This window comes from Chanodichthys erythropterus, chromosome 6, assembly GCF_024489055.1.
Source record: "Chanodichthys erythropterus isolate Z2021 chromosome 6, ASM2448905v1, whole genome shotgun sequence".
Taxonomy (NCBI): Eukaryota; Metazoa; Chordata; class Actinopteri; order Cypriniformes; family Xenocyprididae; genus Chanodichthys; species Chanodichthys erythropterus.
Window position 1 is genome coordinate 5,202,724 of NC_090226.1, and position 23,640 is coordinate 5,226,363.

General features: G+C 34.9%; 1 protein-coding gene across 2 annotated transcripts in view; it reads left to right on the forward strand.

Moving 5' to 3' along the window:
- The window catches only part of bsnb (bassoon (presynaptic cytomatrix protein) b), a 100,076-nt gene that overhangs the window by 19,879 nt on the left and 56,557 nt on the right, over positions 1 to 23,640 (forward strand). For both annotated transcript variants that reach the window (XM_067387805.1, XM_067387806.1), the window contains exon 3: positions 16,480 to 17,307. In XM_067387805.1, the coding sequence (XP_067243906.1) occupies positions 16,480 to 17,307 (828 nt within the window). The remainder of the gene's footprint in view (positions 1 to 16,479; positions 17,308 to 23,640) is intronic.

A 23,640-nucleotide genomic window follows, 5' to 3' on the forward strand; every position in this document is an offset into this window, starting at 1 on the left:
TTAATTTGAGCGTCGTCAGTAGATCACACACACACTTTCCACTCCCATTGGTGCTTTTTTGGAATTGTGCTCTCATGCTAATTTGCCCTGTTTAGTATATCTGGCCCCAAGTCTTCATGATGGTGGGAATAACGGTAAACAATGTTAGTTGCTGTGCATCCTGAGAGCAAACGTTGTTGACATCAGTGGCGCCATATTTGATTTGAGAGCAACAGCAGAGGGCAAGCGTTTTATTAAATCAAGTCCTCACACAAAAACTATGGTAGAACTTGGAAAATATAGTGCATCATAGAATCATATGGGCTAATTTTGTGACACTTTTATTGTGCTTTTGTCATTTTGGAGTTAGAAAAGAAGTTTGGTGCGGACCAATATGAGGGTGATTATATAATAAAAAAATTTATATATTTGGGTGAACTATCCGTTTAAAGGTAATAAACAAAAAACAGCCTGCTGTAAAATCTGCTGTAAGCATTTATTTTTGGAATACCACTTATTAAAATGCCTCTACTACCTGGCAGATTTCCCTGAAATAGGTGTCCTGAAATCACACATTTGTTTCCATGACAGCTCTCGGCTCTTGACATGGCAAAAAAAGAATCTGAGTGCAGCCTGTGTGCATTAGCCAAACAGAAAAGAGCCTCTCTGTTGGTAATTTTTGCACACTAAGGTTGGCTGACAAATTCAAAATAAAAATTTAAATTTAAAATTCTATTTGAATATATTTTAAAATGTAATTTATTCCTGTGATGTCAAAGCTGAATCATTAATCTTCAGTGTCACATGATCATTCAGAAATCATTCTAATATGCTGATTTTCTTTTATTATTATCAATATTAAAAACAGTTTTGCTACTTATGATACAGATACATCAATCATCTATCATATCACCATAATTTGCACAGAAGGCTTCATCTTTATAAATTCAATTGGGGGAGTTTTTGGGCCCTGCTGTGCTTCATAAAGACAGAACTGAATTAATTGGGCCGCAGTTGAACAGTGGACACTACAAAGCGGTTCTGAGACTGTCTTGATTTATATTGATGTTACGGCACACAGCAGCACTAACTCAGCGTTTTTAACAGCGCCACTGTCAGTTCCAGCTACATGTGACAAAATGATGGGAAATATGTCATCTGGTGTGTAATTTCAGGGTTCAAGCGCTATTAGAGCAGATGTTTTATGAGCATATGGTTTAAATTTCTTGAGATTTCTGCTAAATAGAAGTACAGCAATAATTTTTGAGCACAGCTCTTCATATTGAGCATATTTGTTGAAATGATCATTTTGATGCATCAAGCATGAACCATTTATGAGTGAAACAGGATACATTGTGATACTCTAAATCAGCTGGATGTAGAGTAGGGGTGGGCGATATACTGATTAAAGCGATAAACTGCTTTTCCAATCAATTTACTTTCAAAAAGATAATGAGAAAGAGCTTGTGCATTTATGATTTATATAGTAATTGATTCTGTAGTCACCCAAATGTAACTAGTAGCCTACTGTATGTCATTGAAGGCTACATCCAAAATAGTGGGTAATATTAACAAGATTTTACATATAAAATATATATATATATATATATATATATATATATATATATATATATATATATATATATATATATATAGTTTGGGGGCTGCACTTTTTTTTTTTTTTTTTTTGAAAATATCACATCCAGACTGCATTTATCTGATTAACAAATACAGTAAAAACAGCTATATTGTGAAATATTTTTTTTTCTATTTTAAAATAATTAAATATGTCATTAATTTCTGTGATGCAAAGCTGAATATTCTGCAGTCTTCAGTGTCACATGATCCTTCAGAAATCATTCTAATAGTCTGATTTGGTGCTCAAGAAACATTTCTTATTATTATCAATGTTGAAAACAGTTTTTTAAGCAACATTTGTTTTCAGGATTCTTTGATGAATAGAAAGTTCAAAAGAAATTAATTTTTTTAAACAATCATTTTTAACATTATAAAAGTATTTAGTATTGCTTCAGTATTAATTTTTTCTTAAAAAAAAAAAAAAAAAATCCTACCAGACCCTAAACCTTTCAAGGAAAATGTGCATATATTGTAATGATAAATTATTATATACATTATTGATAAATTGTTATCTGCTAAACAATGAGAGGAATGTTGATAAATACAGGCAACTTAATTTAACACTGAATAATATAAATTAAAAAATAATATTGATTATTTTACCCAATATTTGTGTGTGAAATGTGTTTATGCTTGTTCAAAACTCGCTTACTTAGATTGGCAACATCGGTCTCTATTGAAATCAATTGCAAGCTGAGTTTCTTCCGCACTTCACATGCTGTTTGTATGATGCATATATAGAGCGTTACTAATTGATGACTTCAGTTAGAAGGAAGGAAGCTGCCTATGTAGTTAACATTGAGTTGTTGCTATATTTTGTGTTCCAGTAGTGATGTTTTGTCCCAGGTGTTTAGTGTAGTGTTAAGATATCATGTTAAAGTTGAACTCTAAATGTCTCTTGGAGAACAAAACAGAGAACATGAGACAAGAAGCAAGAACAGCTGGTGAAGAGGAAAAAGAGGGGCGATCTGATCACTATGCAACAGACACCTGGAGAGAGAAAGAGAGAAAGAAAGGCATGACATGATGGCGACAGCTCTGAGTGGGATGCAGGAACCAGGGATATACGGACAGAGAAATAGCAGGGTGGGGAAGGGGGATGGAATGATAGAAGGAAAGAGAAAGTGGCGCTGACACACTCCAGTAGTCACCCACCAGCATACAGGAGGCGTTCCCAGTCTGCCATTGGCTGATCCTCTATTTATAGATCCTGCTGTGCCTCTACAATGATCTCCCGTTCCTACTGCCAGAGAAAACGTGTGGAGGATCAGAGGGGAGAATGGGACTGACAGAGCGATGATGGTGTAGAAATGCAGAAAAGGAGAGGGTAAAAATTTAACAGGCAGCATGAAATCAAAATTTTGAATTTTTATTGTTTTTATATTGCAGTTTCATCATTTTTTAAAATTCACATGCCCTTGTAATGTTTAATCCTTGTAACTTCCCCTCCCTCTTGCAGCGACATCATTTCTCTTCTCTGATGATGTTTTTACTGGCGTGAGGGCGGGGCAACCTGTCACTTACATGAGATCCACCAATAGCAAACCACAACCATCCAATCAATTCCCCATGGACAAAATGGCCCTACATTTTTTCTTGTTTGAGAAGCGTTTTACCTGTATATATGTCACAATATTGAAGAAAAGGGCTGTTTAACGATTAATCATGATTATGTTTACATAATATATGTATATATTCTTAAATTTATACATGTGTATGTATGTTTATAAATGCAAAATACAACAATACAATAAATAAATACATACCACACACATGTATTATGTAAACACAAACTTTTATTCTGGATGCGATTAATCGTGATTAAGAAAAGAAAAGGCTATCGCAATTTTATGCCGACTTTAAATAAGCTAAAAATAATTGTGCCTGTTTGGCACATAAGCACTGTTCCCTCTGAAAGCTCTGGGGTAATGATGGTAGAATATGAACATCATGAATTCTCCTCGCTCCACGAGTTATTCGGAAGTACGTGAGGAAATCTGTGACTTGACGGGAACGTGAAAGTTAATAGATCTGTTTTGCGTCCTGGCTCTGAATGTCTCACGTCTTGTGGTTTTCACGCTATCTAGTGGATCCGTCATGAGACTGACAGCAGAAACTGAGTGTAGGGCCATCTGGGCTACAACACACACATCACAGCACAAACACAAAGAGTACATGCACACACATACACTGCCACGGCTCTAGAGATTTCACGCTGCTTTTCCACCATTACACAAATGTGCCCGTGCAGGCTGCATTTGCGTGCTATTTGGTTACCATATGTAATGCTAAATAAATAGACCTTATGTTTTTTCAAATGCATGGATGACATATTTTATAATTTTCTGACATTATAGATTATATTAGACATTTAGGTATCCAAAAAGAAATTATGGATATTTAGTAGTGCTTGTGATTTGAGGTGAATAGCACAATTTATGATGCTATTGTTGTCCGATTTTATTTTTGATTTGAAATATGTTATTTAAATGTAACATCTTTCTCTATTCAACTGTGGTTTTATGCTTTCATGACTGGAAATACAGTAGCTGGCCATGGGTGACAGTTATTTTAGTATTAATTATATACTATTATAGTATTTATTTATTTATTATTTCATTTGTATATTTAAAATTTTGGTTTACATTTTTATTCATTTTTTTTTATTTATTAATGTGCTTTTTAATGTGCATTTTTTCTAGTTTCTATTTAGCTTTCATTTATTTCTGTTTTAGTTTTATCAATTTTAATACTTAAACTTAAATATATTTTTTTGTCAGTCAAGACAATATTTCTTATATTTATTTACGTTATAAGTTTATATTTTGTCAACGAATATTTATATTTTATTTCAGCTTTATTTCAATTAACGAAAACTATTTTTAGAAGTTTATTTTATTTGTAGTTTAATAACAACACTGTTCCAAGATGGCCGCCAAGTGGACTGACATGCCTTAAATGGGACTTTTGCTACAACTATTGCTTATTACTTACTATCAGTGTTAATGGCATCTAAAATTGTGCAGCTTATGCAATTATACATATAGTTTTCATCTAGTGGATTTTAAAAAAGATGGTAAAAAATCCCTTAGATTTACAGAGAAGGAGGGATCTGAAGTTGGGCCTGTTCTGATGTGAGAAACCACCTGGCAACCACTCGGAACCCCATAGCAACCCCATAACATCACCCTGGAAATCACTCAGAATGCTCTAGCATCAAAGTTGTGAGTTTTGCATGAGCAAGCACCATTTCCAGAAATTGCATTTCTTTTTTCAGTTTATATTTTTGATGGTGTTTAAGAAATATAGATTGTTGATTTTTGTGCGAGTGAGATGAGTTTAAGCTTTAGTAAGTGATTTCTGAGAAACGCTGTTGAAAGTGGATTGTCCCGAGCACCACAAAAGACTTGTAGCCAATCATAGGGCCCTATAAAATCAGTTTTACTTTTTCCCAAATTCCGTTTTATTTTTTCCCAAATTCAGTTTTTTCCGTTTTATTTATTTTTTGACTCCATTTTAATGGTTAAATTAAATTTTAGTAATCAAAAAGCATGTCTAATTTATTGAAATAATGAATCTTGTCCAATTTACCAACAATTTAATAAAAGTTTAACAAAAAAAATCAAAAAAAATTATTTAGGGCCCTACGTTTTATTCTTTCCCCTCAAATTTTATTTTTAACAAATTCTGTTTTCTGGATTCTATTTTAATGGTTTAATTCCATTTTAATAATCAAAAAGCATGTCTAATTAATTGAATTCTTAAAAACAACAATATTAATTAATTAAAAAATATATTTTTATGACTTTTTTTTTTCTTCAGAAGTCCTGTTATGTATTTCAATTTTTCTGGCAATCAAATGAACGCATTTTAATTTACGTTTAATTTACGTTTAATTTATCTTTTAATCATGAAATTAAACTTTTTTGTCAAACAATGTGCTGCACAACAGAGCTTTACTGTTAAAATTAAAACATGGAAGAAACACTGAGATTATTTTTTAAAATATATTTTAATAATTTATTGTTAAATTAATTTATCTGAATTCTACAACAGTAATATGTTTCTGTCAAGTTAAATCGAACTTTTATTTTGATGGTTTGCCTAGAGCTTTGAATTTCTCTGTGACGGTAGTTTTCTCAAATGAAGCAGTTAAATGCTGATGAAGTGACTTTCAGAGCCGCTCTGGAGATGAATTTGTGCGTTCATATAGTGAGGCGACAGAGGACGAAAACACCGCGAGCACCGCATCATTCATTTCAGAGTCACACAGGCATGCAGGATTCATGTTTAAATAGTCTTTTTGCAGTTTAATATTCAGTCACTAGTCTATATCGCAATTTAATTTACATGTACTGACCTGCTTTTAATTCATTCATCAAAAATTTGACAAATTCCGTGACATTCCGCGTTATATAGTAAATTCCGTTTTTATGAATGGATTCCGCGATTCCGTCCGCGATTCCGTGATCGTGGAAATTATAGGGCCCTACAATCATCAGTAGGGGGCGTGTCCACTTATGACATGGGAAAGGGGGGAAGTGAGCAAGAGGGCGATTTGAAGAAAGACTGTAGAAAGAGATATGGCTGAGAGACATTACAAAAGAGAAAGGGTCAGAGGAATACCACTGGAAAAAGAAGGGTTATGATCAGGCAAGAGCTTTAGGACCCACTGTAATATTAGAAAAGCTTTCCAGCCGAGTTTCTGCTCCATACCTAAGTTACATTGGTTTTGAATGTGTGCTGCTGGCAACCAACAACCAACTCTTGCTTGTATAAACTCATGTACTGTATGTACATTTTTTGTTCTTCCTTATCATCATCTTTGCTTTATTTTATGCAAATGTGCATTGTGTGTTTGTGCATTTTGGGGGTGGAGCAATGAAGGGAGGGGTTTGTTTGTTTGGGTAGATTTCAAATGTCAGCAGAGTTCCTCAGAAATCGCTTACTGCACCTTTAAGAGCCTTGATGAATAAATTTACACTATGAGTGTCATTCACACAAATTCACTTAAAAAAGGAACTAATTGTGTTAACGTGTTATCTGCAGACATATGATGAGATAAATCTTGGTTAAATATTCTAATCACCAGTCGCTATCCTTTATTTCCCCTTTTAGCACTGTCATATCAAACAGCACATGGTAAAATTGGATCAGAAGTGCTTGCATTGATATTGAACTGATGTGTGAAATGGCTGCCGGTCTCTGAGGGCTGAGTAAGAATGCATCGCTCACCACGCAAACATGATTAATCAAACAATAGAGTACTGTGCTTTCTTTCTAAATGGCACAGTGTCTCGCTGCCTCTGCGAGACAATAGAATCTGTCATGCGTTAAAGAGACGGACACCCCACTTTTGGCGCTAAAACACAAAATATGCATTCATGTGCAAACTGTGTAGTAATAAAAATATTTCCTGAGAAACAGGCTGTTTTTCACCAATAAATGGTATGATTCTGTGAGTTTTATAAAAGAAAAAAAAATATCTTCTGAATGTTTCGCATAGCACATATATCTTTGCTTACGTTTTGATTACCTGAAGGTCACATTCAGGTCATGTGGAATGTTGTAGGCTATTCCGTCTATGCTGCATTCACAACATGTCAGAAATTACCATAATTACGAGTTGACAACTCATAGAGTTTACTCAGAGCTGTTTACATCCTTGGATTCCGAATTCATTTGTTTCTATGGTGATGGTCGTAACACCGAATAAGAGATCATTATGTGGGTGGCTAACCAACTGTTTTGTGCTAGCTTTGCTAGCAGTTAAGCATGGTTTGTTTATATTATTAAGTCTTAGTAAAATGACTGGAATATCAAACTAAAATATGTGTTAGCTACCAAACCATCTGTAACCTTTAACGCTGCAGCTAGTTAAACTGGTGAAAATGGACAAGCAATGGACAGGCACATTAAGAGAGTAATCAAATAATCCATCAGTTTGGTCACGTCTGAATCTAAATGAGTTTGAAATTAGTTGAAATCTGTGAGTGAGCCAGCTTTTACTGAATAAATTAACGTTGCACCTGCCGCCATCAATACATTTGTATTTTGAACCATGAACAACTTGTACCATGTTTACAGAGAAATTGATGACCAAAAATCAAGTTTAAAAACTTTATTATTATTGTATTATCATTAAACTACTGAATGTATTATACTGAAGCAGTGTAAAAATTAATGCATAACATTTGTAATTATGATTATTATAATATTATTATATTAATATTAATATTAATATTATTATTATTAAATTACAACTGAATTACTGATTGTATTATACTGAAGCAATGTAAAAAAAATCCATAAATGATTTTGATTCAGTAATGATCTAACATAAATTATTATTTAATAATAATAATAAAAATAACCAATAATAATAATAATAATAAGAATAATAATTTATTATTATTATTATTATTATTATAATTATAACCAAACTACTGATTATATTATACTGAAGCAATGTAAAAATCCATTAATCCTTTGTTTATTATTATTATTATTACCAAACTACTGGTTTTATTACATTGAAGTAATGTAAAAACAATTTTCATTCAGTAATTTTTATTTAATATGAATGATTTATTATTATTATGGTTAATATTATGACCAAACTACTGGTTTTTATTGCATTGAAGCATATTCATATCCATATTCCATAAATGATTTTGATTCGAAAATTGTTTTTATTTTATATGAGTGACTTTATTATTATTATTATTATTATTATTATAACTGCTGATTGTATTATACTGAAGCAATGTAAAAAAAAATCCATAAATGATTTTGATTAAATAATAATTCATCATATATGACTTAATAATAATAATAATTATTTGTATTTTATATTTATTTTTTATTAATTATAACCAAAAATTCACAAATCGTTTTATTATTATTATTATTATTACTATTATTATTATTATTATTATCGTTATTATTATTATTATTAACAAACTACTGGTTTTATTACATTGAAGCAATGTAAAAACAAAAAAAATCCATAAATGATTTTCATTCAATAATTTTTGTTATTTCATATGAATTATTTATTATTATTAATATTAATATTATTCATATTATTTAATATGAATTATTTATCAATATTATTATTAATATTATTACCAAACTACTGATTTTATTATAATGAAGCAATCTAAAAAAAAAAAAATCCATAAATGATTTTGTTTCAATAATTGTTGTTATTTAAAATGAGTGATTTAGTATTATTATTATTATAACTGCTGATTGTATTACACTTAAGCAATGTAAAAAAAAATTGCATACATTTTGATTTGACTAGTATATACATATATGCATAATTTCTAACATTAGAACTGTCATAATATTCAATGTTTCCAACTTGCAATTACGCATCTAACCAAGATGTAAAAACCTTACAGCCACAAACTCATAATTATGGTAATTCTGTCATGACGTGAGTGCAGCTATAGCTTAGCATTTTGATTTCCTCATTAATGGAGAGTTCAGTTTTCTCATTACTTTGTTATTGTGATCATTATTACTCACAGAAACATGTCACATTCATTACAGCAAACTGATGTAGTTTTTATTCATCTTTAAACACCTCAATTATGAGCTACCTAGCAAGCGTACAATGTGTTACTTGACAAAAAGTGTTCTATACCCTTAAAACTCCTCACCAGCACATTTCCATTAATCAGCTTTATTTGTGCTTCATATGCTCTGATAAGCTGTCAGTATGGTCTAATGCACACAGAGAAGAATTAGTTTATGAATCTGGTGCCCGTGGAGACGGGAGTGAAGCTGTGTTGTGTTCTTGTGTGGTGTTTGTAGAGATATTTCAAGTATTTGGGGGCCCTCAGAATGCTCTTTTGATGTTTCTCGTCCCAGTTTCGGCTCGGCGCTTTTCTACTGTGGATTGTTGTTAGGAAACTGCAGCATTCAGTCTGTCTCTCAACCACTTTAGTCTGGAAACAGGCAGCAGTTCGCCGCCTCTATCCATCTCTCTGCTCTTATGCCACAAACTGCTGCCGACACGACTGTCTGTACAGCTGATGTGTCTCTATTTGTCTACAAGACTCTTTGATTGTGACTCCATCTGTTTGTCTGTTTGCCTTTCACCTGTTCCATATCATTTTGTCCTCTCGTTTTGTCTGTCTCACCAGCTGCGTTCTGTTCTGGGTTTAAATCAAGAAAACATTCTTTTTCAAAACTAATATAGTTCACTCAATTATTTACGGCACTCACCTACATTTTGTTCTAAAACTGTAGGACTTTCTCTCCTTTTTGGAACAAAAAATAAGATGCTTTAAAGGGGACCTATAATGCCCCTTTAACAAGATGAAATATAAGTCTCTGGTGTCCCCAGAATGTGAAATTTCAGCTCAAAATACCCCACAGATCATTTATTATAGCTTGTCAAGTTTTTGTGTGTGTCCCTTTAAATGCAAATGAGCTGCTGCTCTCTGCCCCCTTTCCAGAAGAGGGCGGAGCTTTAACAGCCCATGCTTTGATTTCTTAACAACAACAAAGCTGGATAATCTCACGCAGCCAAAATGAGGATTGTTTGTAACGGTGTTCAGCCTTACATTGTTCAAACCGGAGTCGACACTGATGGAGAAAATCAGGAAGAAGTTACAACTTTTAGAATGAAACAGTTTCTGAATGGTTAGTGGATAAATTTAAGTAGTTGATTCAACTCATCCACTATCATGTGCCGTCATGTTCATCTTTTGTGCAAATCCAGCGTTGAATTGATCCTCGTTTGTGAAGCAGTCCGGTGTAAAATGACGGCATGACAACAACACTCTACTACAACAACTCTTCCTCTTCTCTAAAGCAGCCAAACATGGCCTCACCCCATTTGTTGCATGTTCTCGGGGGCGGGGTTTATGTAAACTTTAGGGTTAGTGATGTCACTAACCCAGGAGGAAGCTTGTTGTAGTCCCTACCAGCCATTTGTTGTAGTCCTTAAAAAGCGATTTCTGTAAAAGAAAATATCTCCCTGTGCATTGAACTTTGAGTGTCGTAACTTGCAGATGTTGTTTATGCTCAATCAGAAACATTACACACTAACTAAAGTTAAAAAAGTGAAATCATCATCAAGGACCCCTTCAAGAATCATAATGCTGTTCTTTTTGATACAATGTATCATAATAGTTGACAGGAACAACAGTAACAAAATGGCAAAAAGAAAAAAGAAAAAAAGACACCCTTTAAAATTTTATACACTCTTAAAAATAAAGGTTCTAAACATTTTGGGTTCCAAAAAATTTCATTTGCACAAAAGGTTCTTTATCTTATTACAATGTAAAGTTCCATTGAACTATAGATGCTTATAAAGAACCTTTAATTTTAAGAGTGAAACTCGTGTGCTATAATCTTCTTAAGTCATACAATATATATGTGTGAGGAACAGACTGAACTATATTTTGTTTTTCCAGTCAGCTGTATAACTGCTGTGACCTGATCGTTGAGTCGGTGAGTTGAATGAATCATCCAGTTGGGTTTGTGAATCGAATCAGCCATTTCATTGACAAGAATTGACTTGAAAGAACATTCATTCTCAGATCTGATTCTCAGTTTCAAATCACATTGCATAATTTCTCAAGGTAACTTATTCAATTGGGACGATTATTATTAAATGAGCGATTAATGACCTTAACTTCAGTCTGTTTTTATATGTAAGGAGAAGAGATGTGCTCAATTTCTCCTGTGTTCCACAGAAAAATGAGACATACAATGAGACACACACAGTCGAGTGAAGCTTGTGTGCAATTTCCTTTGAAAACCGCCAGACAGATCTAAAATATAAACACTTATAATAGGCTTACCATAGTGAATCAGGGTAAGACAAAAACACATTTTGAATGAAAGATTGATGATGTATTGACTCATTATTTAACAAAAACGTAACCTTATGTACCTTTTAATATCACAGTTATCGTCAATACCAATATATTGCAAAACCCCTAATTTGTTTATTATCAACTGAGCGCTGTAAGGGTGCAGTATGTTCTGCGGTGTGTGTGTGAGTGTTAGTATTCAGCTCAGTGTCTTTGAGAGATTCTCCACTTCTCCTGGATTCTCTATCCTCTCACACCAGCTGACTAATCAATACCTTGGGTGCTGCACCATCATTTGGGTGTAAATCAGTTTGTGTGTGTGTGTGTGTGAAAGCACTCTGAAGGATATAAGCATAAGCCTGTACACATTTAGTTTCTCATAAATCACATGCGATCTTCGCACTTATGCTTAAGCACACATATGCGAAAAGATGTTTGTTTAAATATGCACAAATCCTGCACGTCCATGAGTAATTCCCAGTTGAATGCAGTATATTGTTAGACTTGCCAGACTAACACTGTAAATGTTATGCTGTATCTTCCTAGATGTTTGTTTGATGTTATGGAAATCTGTTTTATGTTCCATATTTTATGATGCGTATATATATATATATATATATATATATATATATATTTATATATTTATTTATTTATTTATTTATTTATTTATTTATTTATTCATTTATTCATTTATTCATTTATTTATTCAGGAAGGGCTGTTTCTTAGGAAGATGACTTCCGTCACTGCATTCTTTGTCATGTCTGTGATGTAAAAATGGACCAATGGTGTCTAAAAATGCTATCTATGTAGGTTGCTTGCTAGGTTTTGAAAAACAGCCAATGTCTTGATTATGGTCATTCTGGTCAGCTTTCAGATAGTTAGTCCGCTAATGGTCAGAATTTATACAGGGCAGAAGAACAATAGGCCAAGCTACAATTGAAACACAACTCCATATATGGAGAATGGGGTGGGACTTGGGGTGGGCAGAGCCTTATATACAGATTATGGGTGGAGTCATTGTTTTTTTCACTCCCATGTTGTTCCAATCCTGTTATTTATGAATCTTTATGCAGCTATTTCCATACCAAGACAGTTCGAGGTGACCATGTCTGTCAAGCTCCAAAAATGACCCCAAAACACCATAAACGTTTCAGAGTGTCTATTTACACTAAGTGCAAATAGCATCCCTTGTTGGCAAATGCTATTTACACTGGGCCACTCAAGTTTTAAAAAAGAGACATCAAATTCAATGTCTACTCAGTAGTGAGTAAGGCTCGCAAACATGGCTTTTAACGTGATCAACGCAGGTTCAAATCCGCCTTTTGCAGAGTTTGTGTTTATTTAAAAAAAGAAAAAGAAAATAATGTTCTAAAAGTGGAAATTAACTGCGAACGAGTGTTAAATAATATTAAAACTTTATTGGGTTGGGTTAGGTGAAGGTGTAGGAAGGGTTTTTATTCTCCCAATAACGCAGCATCCATATAATAATTTTAATAAATATAATAATTTACACTATGATATTGTATTATTGCATCCTGTTAATGTACAAAAATACTGATGTGCAAATAGTATCAGCCAATATAAAGTAGCTATAGATAGCATCTTTATTCTTATTGCAAAGAACTGATACTTTTACATGGTGTAAATAGTATCTATCTCTATTTTTATCCAGTGTAAATAGCATCTGCCTAAAAGTATTCCATACAACTATTGCAATTTTGTAAGTTTTTATCATGTAATATTATGATAATCTTCCCTTCCGCAGAAGCTCTAAATTTGTTCTCAATCAAGTTATTCAGAAATGGTTCTTTGATAAATGTTTCTTTCATCAAAATGTCATTGGTCTTCTCCGAGGACAAAGCTATTGTATGTGGTCATATGAACCACTTTAATGATGCTTTTATGGTAATTATTTTTGTCCTTTTTTTGGAGCCTGAGACATGTGATCACTAAGAGCTTCTGTTGTACAGAAAAGGGCACTGCGGAAAAAATAACAGCAAACAGACTCGAAATGACACAAGGGTGAGTAAATAATGACAGAATTCAACAACCAAGGACACATAGACAAAGACGATAGACATAAGAAAGTGGGATATGCGAGTTAGAAAAAGAGAGAAAATAGCAGACTAGATCGGCACAGGTGACCCAATCTTGTTGTCTTTCTGTAATTACCCATTGTTCAGTGGGTATAGAGTGTTTATCTGCTGTGTGTTTGAGTGACAAGTGTAGATATGACAAACACACACGGTCTGCCACTGAAATTGGACTCTGACCACTGCCCTGTCCTTCAATATGATTGACGAACATTTCCAGAGACATTATCACCAACTAACACACAGGCTCAAAGTTTCACCAGATGACCATCACACAAATCCTTGCTGACTAAATAAAGTACATTTACACTGCAAAATCTCAGCAAAGAATCACTCAATACACAAACAGGTGGTTGAATTCACAAATTGACGGACCAGGCGTCAAAAGGGCACAGATTATTTTTCAGGCCTTTTTAAATATTTACCATGATTAAATTAAAGGTTATGAGTTACTGTGTTCACATTGAATCCCTCAAGAAAGTTTGCCATTAATAACTGTAAGAATAATGATCGCTTGTGACATGTCTGGCTATGAGAAATCTGCTCATTATCTTTCTTCATAACCCAGAAGCTCATGCAAGCGAGAACATTTACTCACAAACGTAATTTCTGGAACAGCCATTAAGTCATTATATTTCACTAGTTGTTATTAGTTTTGTTAAATGGATTTATGCTGAAAAAATGAAAAGTACTGTGATGCAGATAATGAGTAATTGAAAACCGTTTGTGCATACGTGTTCTTGTGTGTGTGCTATTGCTTTAAGGGAAGATAAATGATCTTACAGTATAGTACAGTGATGTATCAGATGGTAATATTATGGTTCAGTTTTTAATGGCTGACCAGTTATACATTATATTGTATATACCATGCTATACCAGTATGTATATTGGTATAGCATTAGTATTTATAGTACATGGTAGCATGTCTAAAACTTTTCAGTACTTGTTTGCACGTGGCTGTTTTTCCTGTTGGGGTGAACTGTAGGTGACGGATGTTTTTCCTGGTGTGAGTATGGTCAATAATGAGACACACACCTGTCATGATGTCAGTGGTTGTTACATAAGCACTGATGTGATATTGACAGGTGTCAGTTATCACACCTGACCCAATGTGACAGCTGTCTCATCTTAACCTGAGAGAGGTGTGTGTGTCTGTCACTCTCACACACCTATTCACCTTGCCCAGAGAGAGGTGTTTTTCTGACTATCCATGGGAAAGAGAGATAAAAAATACAATGTTTCCTAACTAGGTGGTTACATGATTTGGCAACAGGTGATAGAAGGTCTTCTATGTACGTATGCTTTTATTTGTCCTAATTAATTATAAGACAGTTCAAAAGCCAAGTCAATTTTGTCTGTCGCTTTGTCTCTATTTTGTGGCATCATGCTGGTTAGCACCACCCTTAATGATCCAAATTCACGTTCGAGTTCAACATAAAATCCAGTACTGGACAATGTTGGACCCTCAGGTCACACTAGCAAATGTCTAAATGTCATTGTTCTTAAACAAACTTATTTCTTTCAGCTTGAGGTATAAACATCCTTAAGTATTTATTGCCCTTTTGTTTATTACTTGACTCCACCTCTGGCACAATTTTGCATAAATAAGATACTCTTCTATCTGCAGCAGTCACAATCATAATCCTCTAAACTTCAGCAGAAGGCAGTTTAGCACACACTTGTCCGTTTCCTCTCCCAGCTCTAAACGGAAACCCTCACAGAGTAACCAGTGTCATATCGTGTCAGTCGAGCTGTCAGATGTTACTGTTTTGTATGATATGATTTGTCGGACAGTTATATTAAACAAATCCGGCATGTCAGCTTTCGTGTCTCAACATGTCAGTTCCAAATATCGCATCAGTGGACGGACACTAGACAGGCTAATACACTCAACATCAAACCCCTCATGTGGTTATAATCCATTCATGAAGTCAAATGTCCTGACCGGACATCAGTTAGTTGCGCCTTTTGATCCTATTACTGAATCCTATTTGTGGCCGTATGTCACATCTATGTCATAGATTATGAAGCAATTGTGCTAGCTGTGTCAGTTAGTGGTAGTTAGTGCTGCGGATGCTGTCTCATTTCCTGTTCCAGTGGTCGAATGAGCTAATGTTATTACAACATCTGCTTCTGTTTCTAATTGCAGTATTAGTTTTATACACAACTATTAAGTAATAAAAGCTGGTTGGTTTTTGCATAGCTTGTTGCATAGTGTTTTGTAGCATGTTGCTGTGTTGGAAGGTGATTGCTATGGTGTTCTAGGTGGTTGCTAAGTCTGATAAGCACACCCCAAGGCCCTGGGTGTGTTCCATTCTGTAGTGTTCATCCCTACGGTCCATTTCTTTCAAAGACTTTACTTTAGAATGTAAGAGTTTCTGAGGGTTGAAAGGCATGTCTATCATTATTATTCTGGTCACTAGATATGGATCTTGTCCAGGGGTGTCAAATCTTTCCCTTGGAGGTCCAACTTCTAGTGCTGTCAAAAGTACAGACCGTGATACCAGTACCTAAATTTTAAAAATGTGACTTTGTGCACTGTTGAGCAGATTCGTAAATTCAGCCATTGTGTTAACGTGCTCATCAGATATGTCTGTGGTTGGTTACAATGATTAACGCTTCAAAAACATTTTCTAAATAGACATCAGTGACACTCTACACTGAGTGCTTATACACATTGATCACTTAGAAAAGTAATAGCACATCTCATCTCTCTTATAAGCAGTAACACAAGTTATGCACGAAAATGAAATACTTGGGGTTAGTAATTTGTTCACATCTTTGTCAGTATTGCAAGCAACTTGTCTTCTAGTCCGCTTTCTTTTCCCTTTCCACCCTCTTCATCTTTTTCATCTTGACATTCTTCATTATGTAAATGAATGACCAATCTTCTGATCTAATTACATAGTAAATGGTTCATTGTCTTTCACAGGTGCAAGAGTGGTTGTGTCTGAACTGTCAAATGCAGAGGGCGTTGGGGATGGATATGGATACGCCACGGTCGAAAAGCCAGCAGCAGATCCACTCACCGTCCCAGCCCAGCAAACCTCCTCCCCAGCCTGTATCCCAGCCCACTGCACCCACACAGCCTCAGCCCACACCCCAACCTCAACCCCAACCCCAACCCCAACCCCAACCCCAACCCCAACCTCAACCTCAACCTCAACCTCAACCTCAGTCCCAGCCTCCCCCAGAAGCTAAGAAGCAGACCATTCCTCAAGCTGCCCCTCAAAGCAAACCTCCTGCTCCTGGCGCTGTTCCCCTTCCAGGCATGGCCAAAGCCCCATCCCAGCCCGACCTCTCCCGGTCAGGCCCCGGATTCCAACCTCAGCCCCCGCGACAGGACCACACTCGCAGCGCCGGAAGTTCCCCATCCCGCCAACCTCCTCCACCAGAACAGCCCTTCGGGAAACTCTTCGGTTTTGGCGCTTCGCTCCTAAACCAGGCCAGTAGTTTGATATCAGTGGATCCGGTTCAAACCACACCGACCGCCCAACAACCTTCCTCCCCGAAGCCCCCGCAGAAGCAGCCGGGACCCCCTGGGCCTGGTCCAGGTCCTGCAGCAGGAGCTAAATCTGCAGCCCAGCCAGCTCCACCAAGGCAGGAAGTTTCTCCAAAGTCCAAAGTGTTCTGTCCACTGTGTAAGACTGAGCTAAACATGGGAGATCCAGCCAAGACCCCAAACTACAACCTCTGCACCCAGTGCCACACCCAAGTCTGCAACATGTGCGGCTTCAACCCCACGCCTCACCTGACCGAGGTAAGACAAGCCTTTTTTTTATCTGGACGATTGTGCTCTTTTGGAAGTTCTTAACTTTTTAGGTCCTTGGTATCAACCTGCAGCTCCCAAGTATTTGATGACATTGTTGAATCAGCTCTTTGTATTAAGAATTGTTCTTGACATGTGTCCAGAGTTGTTCTTTGGCAGTTTTTTGTCTGACAGGTTATTTAAGTCTATAATGACACTCCTACTATGAATAACCAAGTTAACTCTTTACCTTAAGCTAATTTTCATCACATAGCGAACATTCTGAGGGATGTCTTTTTCGTCATGTAAAATGTTTTTTGGAAAGTGTATATGTCGGCTTTATGGTGGTGTTATCGTGGTCAGACTAGTCTTTAGTTCCTGCTTCTATACTAGGTTTTTCTTTTTTGAGACTAATCGATTTACAGATATTGTGTGGCCAAGGGTTAGCTTAGAAAATGATATGGAGGCATATTATGATACAGTTCTCAGTTTTCAAAAATCATTGATTGCATAATATGATATTGTACATAATATCATATTCATATGGTAATGTGTTATTTAAAGGGGTAGATTATCTGTAACATTGCATAGTGATTGTATTACAAAAAAGGTCTAGTTATATATAAAATTTTATATATAGTTTTAGAACCTATTTCTTAATTTTTATTAAAAATGTCACTAAGACATTACATCTTTTACATTACATTCTCAACAGTGTATATCAAAATGTTGCTAATATGGCACTGCCATTTTAATGAGAACATCTCAGACACATTTGAGGTGTTAGGTCAGTTCAACTTCAGAACAGTCTCTGCATAGTAATGTGTTCTTAGGAAAAGTGCGCTTTAGTGCCAGTTTTAAAATATATTTGAAAAATAGCCAGATTTAGAAACATTTCTTGACCTTTAAGCTACCAAAGAACTGTTGAAGCGAGTCGATAGACAAAAAATTTATGCAAGCCTTCTTGATCGAATGGGGATCAATAGATTATCACAAATGGCATTTTGCATTTGAATGCAATGGGGAGATTCTGGTCACACTATGTGATTTATTAAATGATTTCGGATTGCATTACATGCAATGTATTTTTCTATTAAATTATTAATTTATAAGTTTATGTTTTTGAGCTTTTTGAGATGCTGATTGTTGCAAAGGTTATTCATTTGCAACAACGGCGATGCAGCTCTGAAAATTGAAGGCAGATATTTTTCAATAGATTATTGATATCTGTACGTCATACTGAGAGTCTTTCCAGACCTTCATCTGTTTTCTAAGCTTTCGGTCTGTGATAAGCGACCTTATTCAGAGTATTTCTGAAAACTCTTTCACATTTGTATCACCTGTCCTGATATCTTTGAAGTCGTTCACTACTGTCGAGCTAAAAGCCATCAAATGGCTCACTGCCCCTCAGGTCAACCAGACCGTGAGCGTACAGACGGTTTCATTTCCTTCTAATAAAGTAACGATCCTCATGCAAATTACTCTCATTGATCGCTTTTAGGCTACTTAATTCAGAGGCCAGCTGATTTGACCCTGCCCTGTTAGCTGTGCTGGAAAGTTCTGACATGACAGAAAGAAAAGCTGGGAGAGTTTTTTTACAAAGACAGCATAAGGATACATATGCAAATCAGGCCTGATTGAATGATAGCAGTAATAACAAGCTTGCAGGGAAGTGTTGCATTGTTTTATGAGCTCACTCAGTCTTTACACAGACACAGCTGTCACGCATAGAGCGTCATTGCTACTGGAAAATCTTAAGAGAATATCATCTGTTGTCTTTCTAATGGTTTTAGGAGGAAATAAATGGTTAAATTGAACATGAAAGGGCATGTGCAACCTATTTTACTTTACAGTTTAGATTTAATGTTGACTTTAAAGGATGTTGGCAGCAGTTTCCTGTTGTTTGTCTTATGTTGTATGTCTCATCTGACCTTTTCTGCTGACTAGTTTGAACCCTTGTGGTATTGATGCTCTTGTTTATGCTAATACTTTACCTAGCTTTACTGATTTTACACTGTTCTTTATATTCTACATGCTTGTATTTGTGGATCTTGCATTTGATTTATATTAGCTATATTAATTAATACAGCTACAGTGCTTTTCAGGTCTCTTAGCCTGACCAAGCTTGTATTTATCTACAAATACCTAAAAATGTATAAATCAAGATACACTTACTTAAGCAAAATGACTTTCAAAATCAAAATTAAAGGGTTAGTTCACACAAAAATGAAAATTCTGTCATTAATTACTCACCCTCATGTCATTCCACACCCATAAGACCTTCATTCATCTTCGGAACACAAATTAAGATATTTTTGATCAAATCCAATGGCTCAGTGAGGCCTCCATTGACAGCAAGATAATTAACACTTTCAGATGCCCAGAAAGCTACTAAAGACACATTTAAAACAGTTCATGTGTCTACAGTGGTTCAACCTTAATGTTATGAAGTGATGAGAATACTTTTTGTCCGTCAAAAAAACAAAATAATGACTTTATTCAACAATATCTAATGATGGGCGATTTCAAAATGCATGAAGCTTCGAAGCTTTACAAATCTTTTGTTTCGAATTAGTGGTTTGGAGCGTGTATCAAACTGCCAAAGTCACGCCACCCAGTGGAGAACTACTGAAATTTCGCAACACTTATGATGTAACAAAGCATTGTTTACTGAAATCACATGACTTTGGCAGTTTGATACGTGCTCCGAACCACTGATTCGAAACAAAAGATTCGTAAAGCTTCAAAGCTTCATTTGAAATCACCCATCATTAGATATTGTTGAATAAAGTCGTTATTTTGTTTTTATGACGGACAAAAAGTATTCTCATCACTTCATAACATTAAGGTTGAACCACTGTAGTCACATGAACAGTTATAAATATGTCTTTAGTAGCTTTCTGGGCCATCGGATTTTATCAAAAATATCTTAATTTGTGTTCTGACGATGAACGAAGGTCTTACAGGTGTGGAATGACATGAGAGTGAGTAATCAAAATTTCCATTTTTGGGTGAACTAACCCTTTAAGTGACTATGCTTGAAACAAGAAAAAAATTGATGGGAAAAGATTGTTTTTCTTATCCATTGACAGATATTTTTTCTTGTTTTAAGCTTAAATTCACTTAATTTTGATTTTGAAAGTCATTTTGCTTAACTAAATGTATCTTGATTTATAAATTTTTAGATATTTGTAGATTTTGTATAGGAAAACAAGACCAAAATACAAAATACTGCCAAAATATTTTTCTTCTCAGTGCAGCTAACCTCTTTAGGCTTGTTTAAGAGTTTTTCCGTTTGCTCTGACATGTGAATATCTTTAAGTGAATATCTCTAGTCTGAGACATAGTGAGCTGCCTACACAGACAGCATTTTAAAGCATAGATCTATTCTGATGCGAAGGCTGTGCCAAACAGTAGGCAGGCACACAGTAAAAATCATTGTCTTAATCAATATTTTCGTCTAGTTCTTCAGTAAAAACATCTAAACATCCTTAAAACAAGATCAATTAACTTGAGAAACAAAACTGCATCAGATAAGACTTGTTTAGTACTGGGAAAAGGGACAAAAATACTGAAATCTAAGGCATTATTGCATATCTCATTTGCAGATAAGGCAAACTCCATATAAAGGCCATCCAAGATGGTAATTGTTATTTAAAATGGACTGTTTCACCTAATATGAGCTAATAATTTTGCTGAGCAAGACTGCATACATCAGTTTATAATAGTTCACCTCTTTCTGCTAGTTACGGATCTATTGTATATAGGACTACCAAACAAACAGCGATTCTTGAAGCTTGTCTCCAAAGGCATGTGATGAAGCCTCTAGAGGCCCCCCACAAAACTTTCGTCATATTTGCCACATATTTATTTATTTCAGCCAGCGAAAACTAGGTCTGAATAATATGGGAACAGCATGTGGCCTAGATGGCAGAAACACAATTATGGTTGATAGACACTTACTGCAAAACAACAAATATACCCTAAATAAAACAATAAACACAGACATATTTAAGTGTCAGAAGTACTATCTGCTATACTTTTACCATCTTTGTTGTGATTCAGATGTGTATTGTACTGCCAAAAATACATTTTTACTTGAATAGAAAATGCAAAATGCTCATTTGTATCTGAGATGATGCATCTCCTCACCGAATTAAACATGCATGATGAGCTCATGTGGCAACATTGTAGCATGCTACTGTTTAAAAGATGTTCTGTGTTGCATACTTTCATATACTTTAAAAAAAATAATGTAAGCAGTACGCAGTGTAAATTTTGCAGAATAAGAACATGGAACACAGCAATGATTACTTAAATGAGTCATTGAATCATCTTTTGAACGAATCTAGAGTTTTTGGTAAAATGACTCTTGTGGGCACTCCATGTCAGATGAATATCATAATCCTCTTTTAAGTGGCAATTGGCTGATTTTGTTTGCGCTCTGGTGTGTTTGAGCTCAGATTTAGTTTGCTGTTTCGCAAGCATCTTCAGAACAAAACAGCTGCATGGGGAAAAGGTGGCGTGTATTTTTAAATCACAGACCTAGATATTCATAATGCATAATTTATCCTCACTCCGTAGACCCTACTGCTCCATATTAATTTGGTTGAGATGCCGTTTTAAGATCTGTGACTGTGCACGTATGTGTGTTTGTTTGGATGTGCTATCATGTGGAGACAAGAGAACGAAAGCAGACATACTTGTTCCGTGAATCGTGAAATTTCACTGCAGTTAAATAAGATGGAGTGCTTTTTGTACGCCGTTCTGTATTCTGTCAAAAATAAAAGGTTGAATCTTACGAAGCCTGTCAAGAACATGTCATATTGCACTTCCAAAAAATATCAAAAGGAAAGAAATAAAATGTAAAACTTTAAAATAATGAAAGGCTTTTTTTGTTCAGAACCATTTTTTTTGTATTGTGACATTATTTTCATGACAATTTTATTCCCCCAATTACAATTACTGTAATGTGGAAAAAAAATGCTTTTTTTATTTAAAAGAATTATATAAAAATAAATAGTTTTAAATATGTGATTATATAAATAGTATAAATATATTACAAAAATTTAATATAATATTAAACAATATTACATATAAAAATAATTGTATTAGAGTATTTTTTTTTTAAGATGTTCATGAAAATTTCACAATGCAAAAAAATACATGACATGTGAAATCACATTTGCCAAAAGGTCTTTGTATACCATTAAAATATCCTATAAGTTATATAGCTAAAACATTGTCCTCAATATAAACAAAGCATTTTATTTAATCAAGCTCCAAAAATGGCTCGTTTCGATATTGCGGGATCTGTGACATCACACGGACAAATACATTTGCATATGACTACCTCCAGAGCAAGACATCGGTGAATAGTTTAACACCATCGCACCATAGGCCCCGCCCACTGGTATTCAGTCGAATAAAAAACTGATGTTTGTTACACTGGATGTAAGCATTGTGTCACGTCAAAAGCAAGTATAACCCATTATAATCACTGATGCTGTCTACACTGGTTGCAGTATACAGATGTGTGTTCGGTTTCTGACATCTCGCTACACGCTTGAATCTGTCGACAACCCCGAAATGGAGGAATCAAAGAACGTTCGCTTTGATGCGTCCAGTTTAAACAGCTCATTTGCGTCTCTGTACAGACTTCAGAAAGATCCCAGCGTCGGAAACAAGTGGATGGTTTATTTTAATGGTTTCCTGGATGGTTTTATATGGATAACGCTTTTGCAGTGATGGTTTTATATGGATAATGCTTTCAAAACACTTACTCACGTGCAACAGTGAGTGGGCGTTGAGACTATTTCCTATGCAAGGATGTTAGCCAATCATAGTATTGGCCATTTACTGACAAGCCTTAAAGGAGCTGCCCCTTAAAAACAAAACATTTCAGACAGGGTCAGAATGAAAGTTGAAAATAATCGTTTTTCTGCATATATTAGGTTTTGTGTGTGTGTGTGTGTTTGTGCAAAATTTTTTAAACATTATAAGTGAAACTCAAGGAACATTAAAATAATTAAAAAATCCATGTATTGACCCCTTTAATCTTCATGAAAAGAATAAAGCTTAATTTATGCAAAATATAAGTTATTTTCTTTTTTATTTTGAGGTGAAATGTGATGTGGACATGTTTTTGTGACTCAAAAGCTCAGTTTGCATATTTTTTTTCCTTTCTGTATATCGTAGAGTAAGATTAGTCCACTTAGCCTGTCTCTCATTGATTTGATATACTGTTGTCAGTGTAATTTATTTCTTCTAGAGCTGAATCGTGTTGTATGTATGTGTATGTGTATGTGTGTGTGTGTGTGAGAGAGAGAGAGAGAGAGAGAGAGA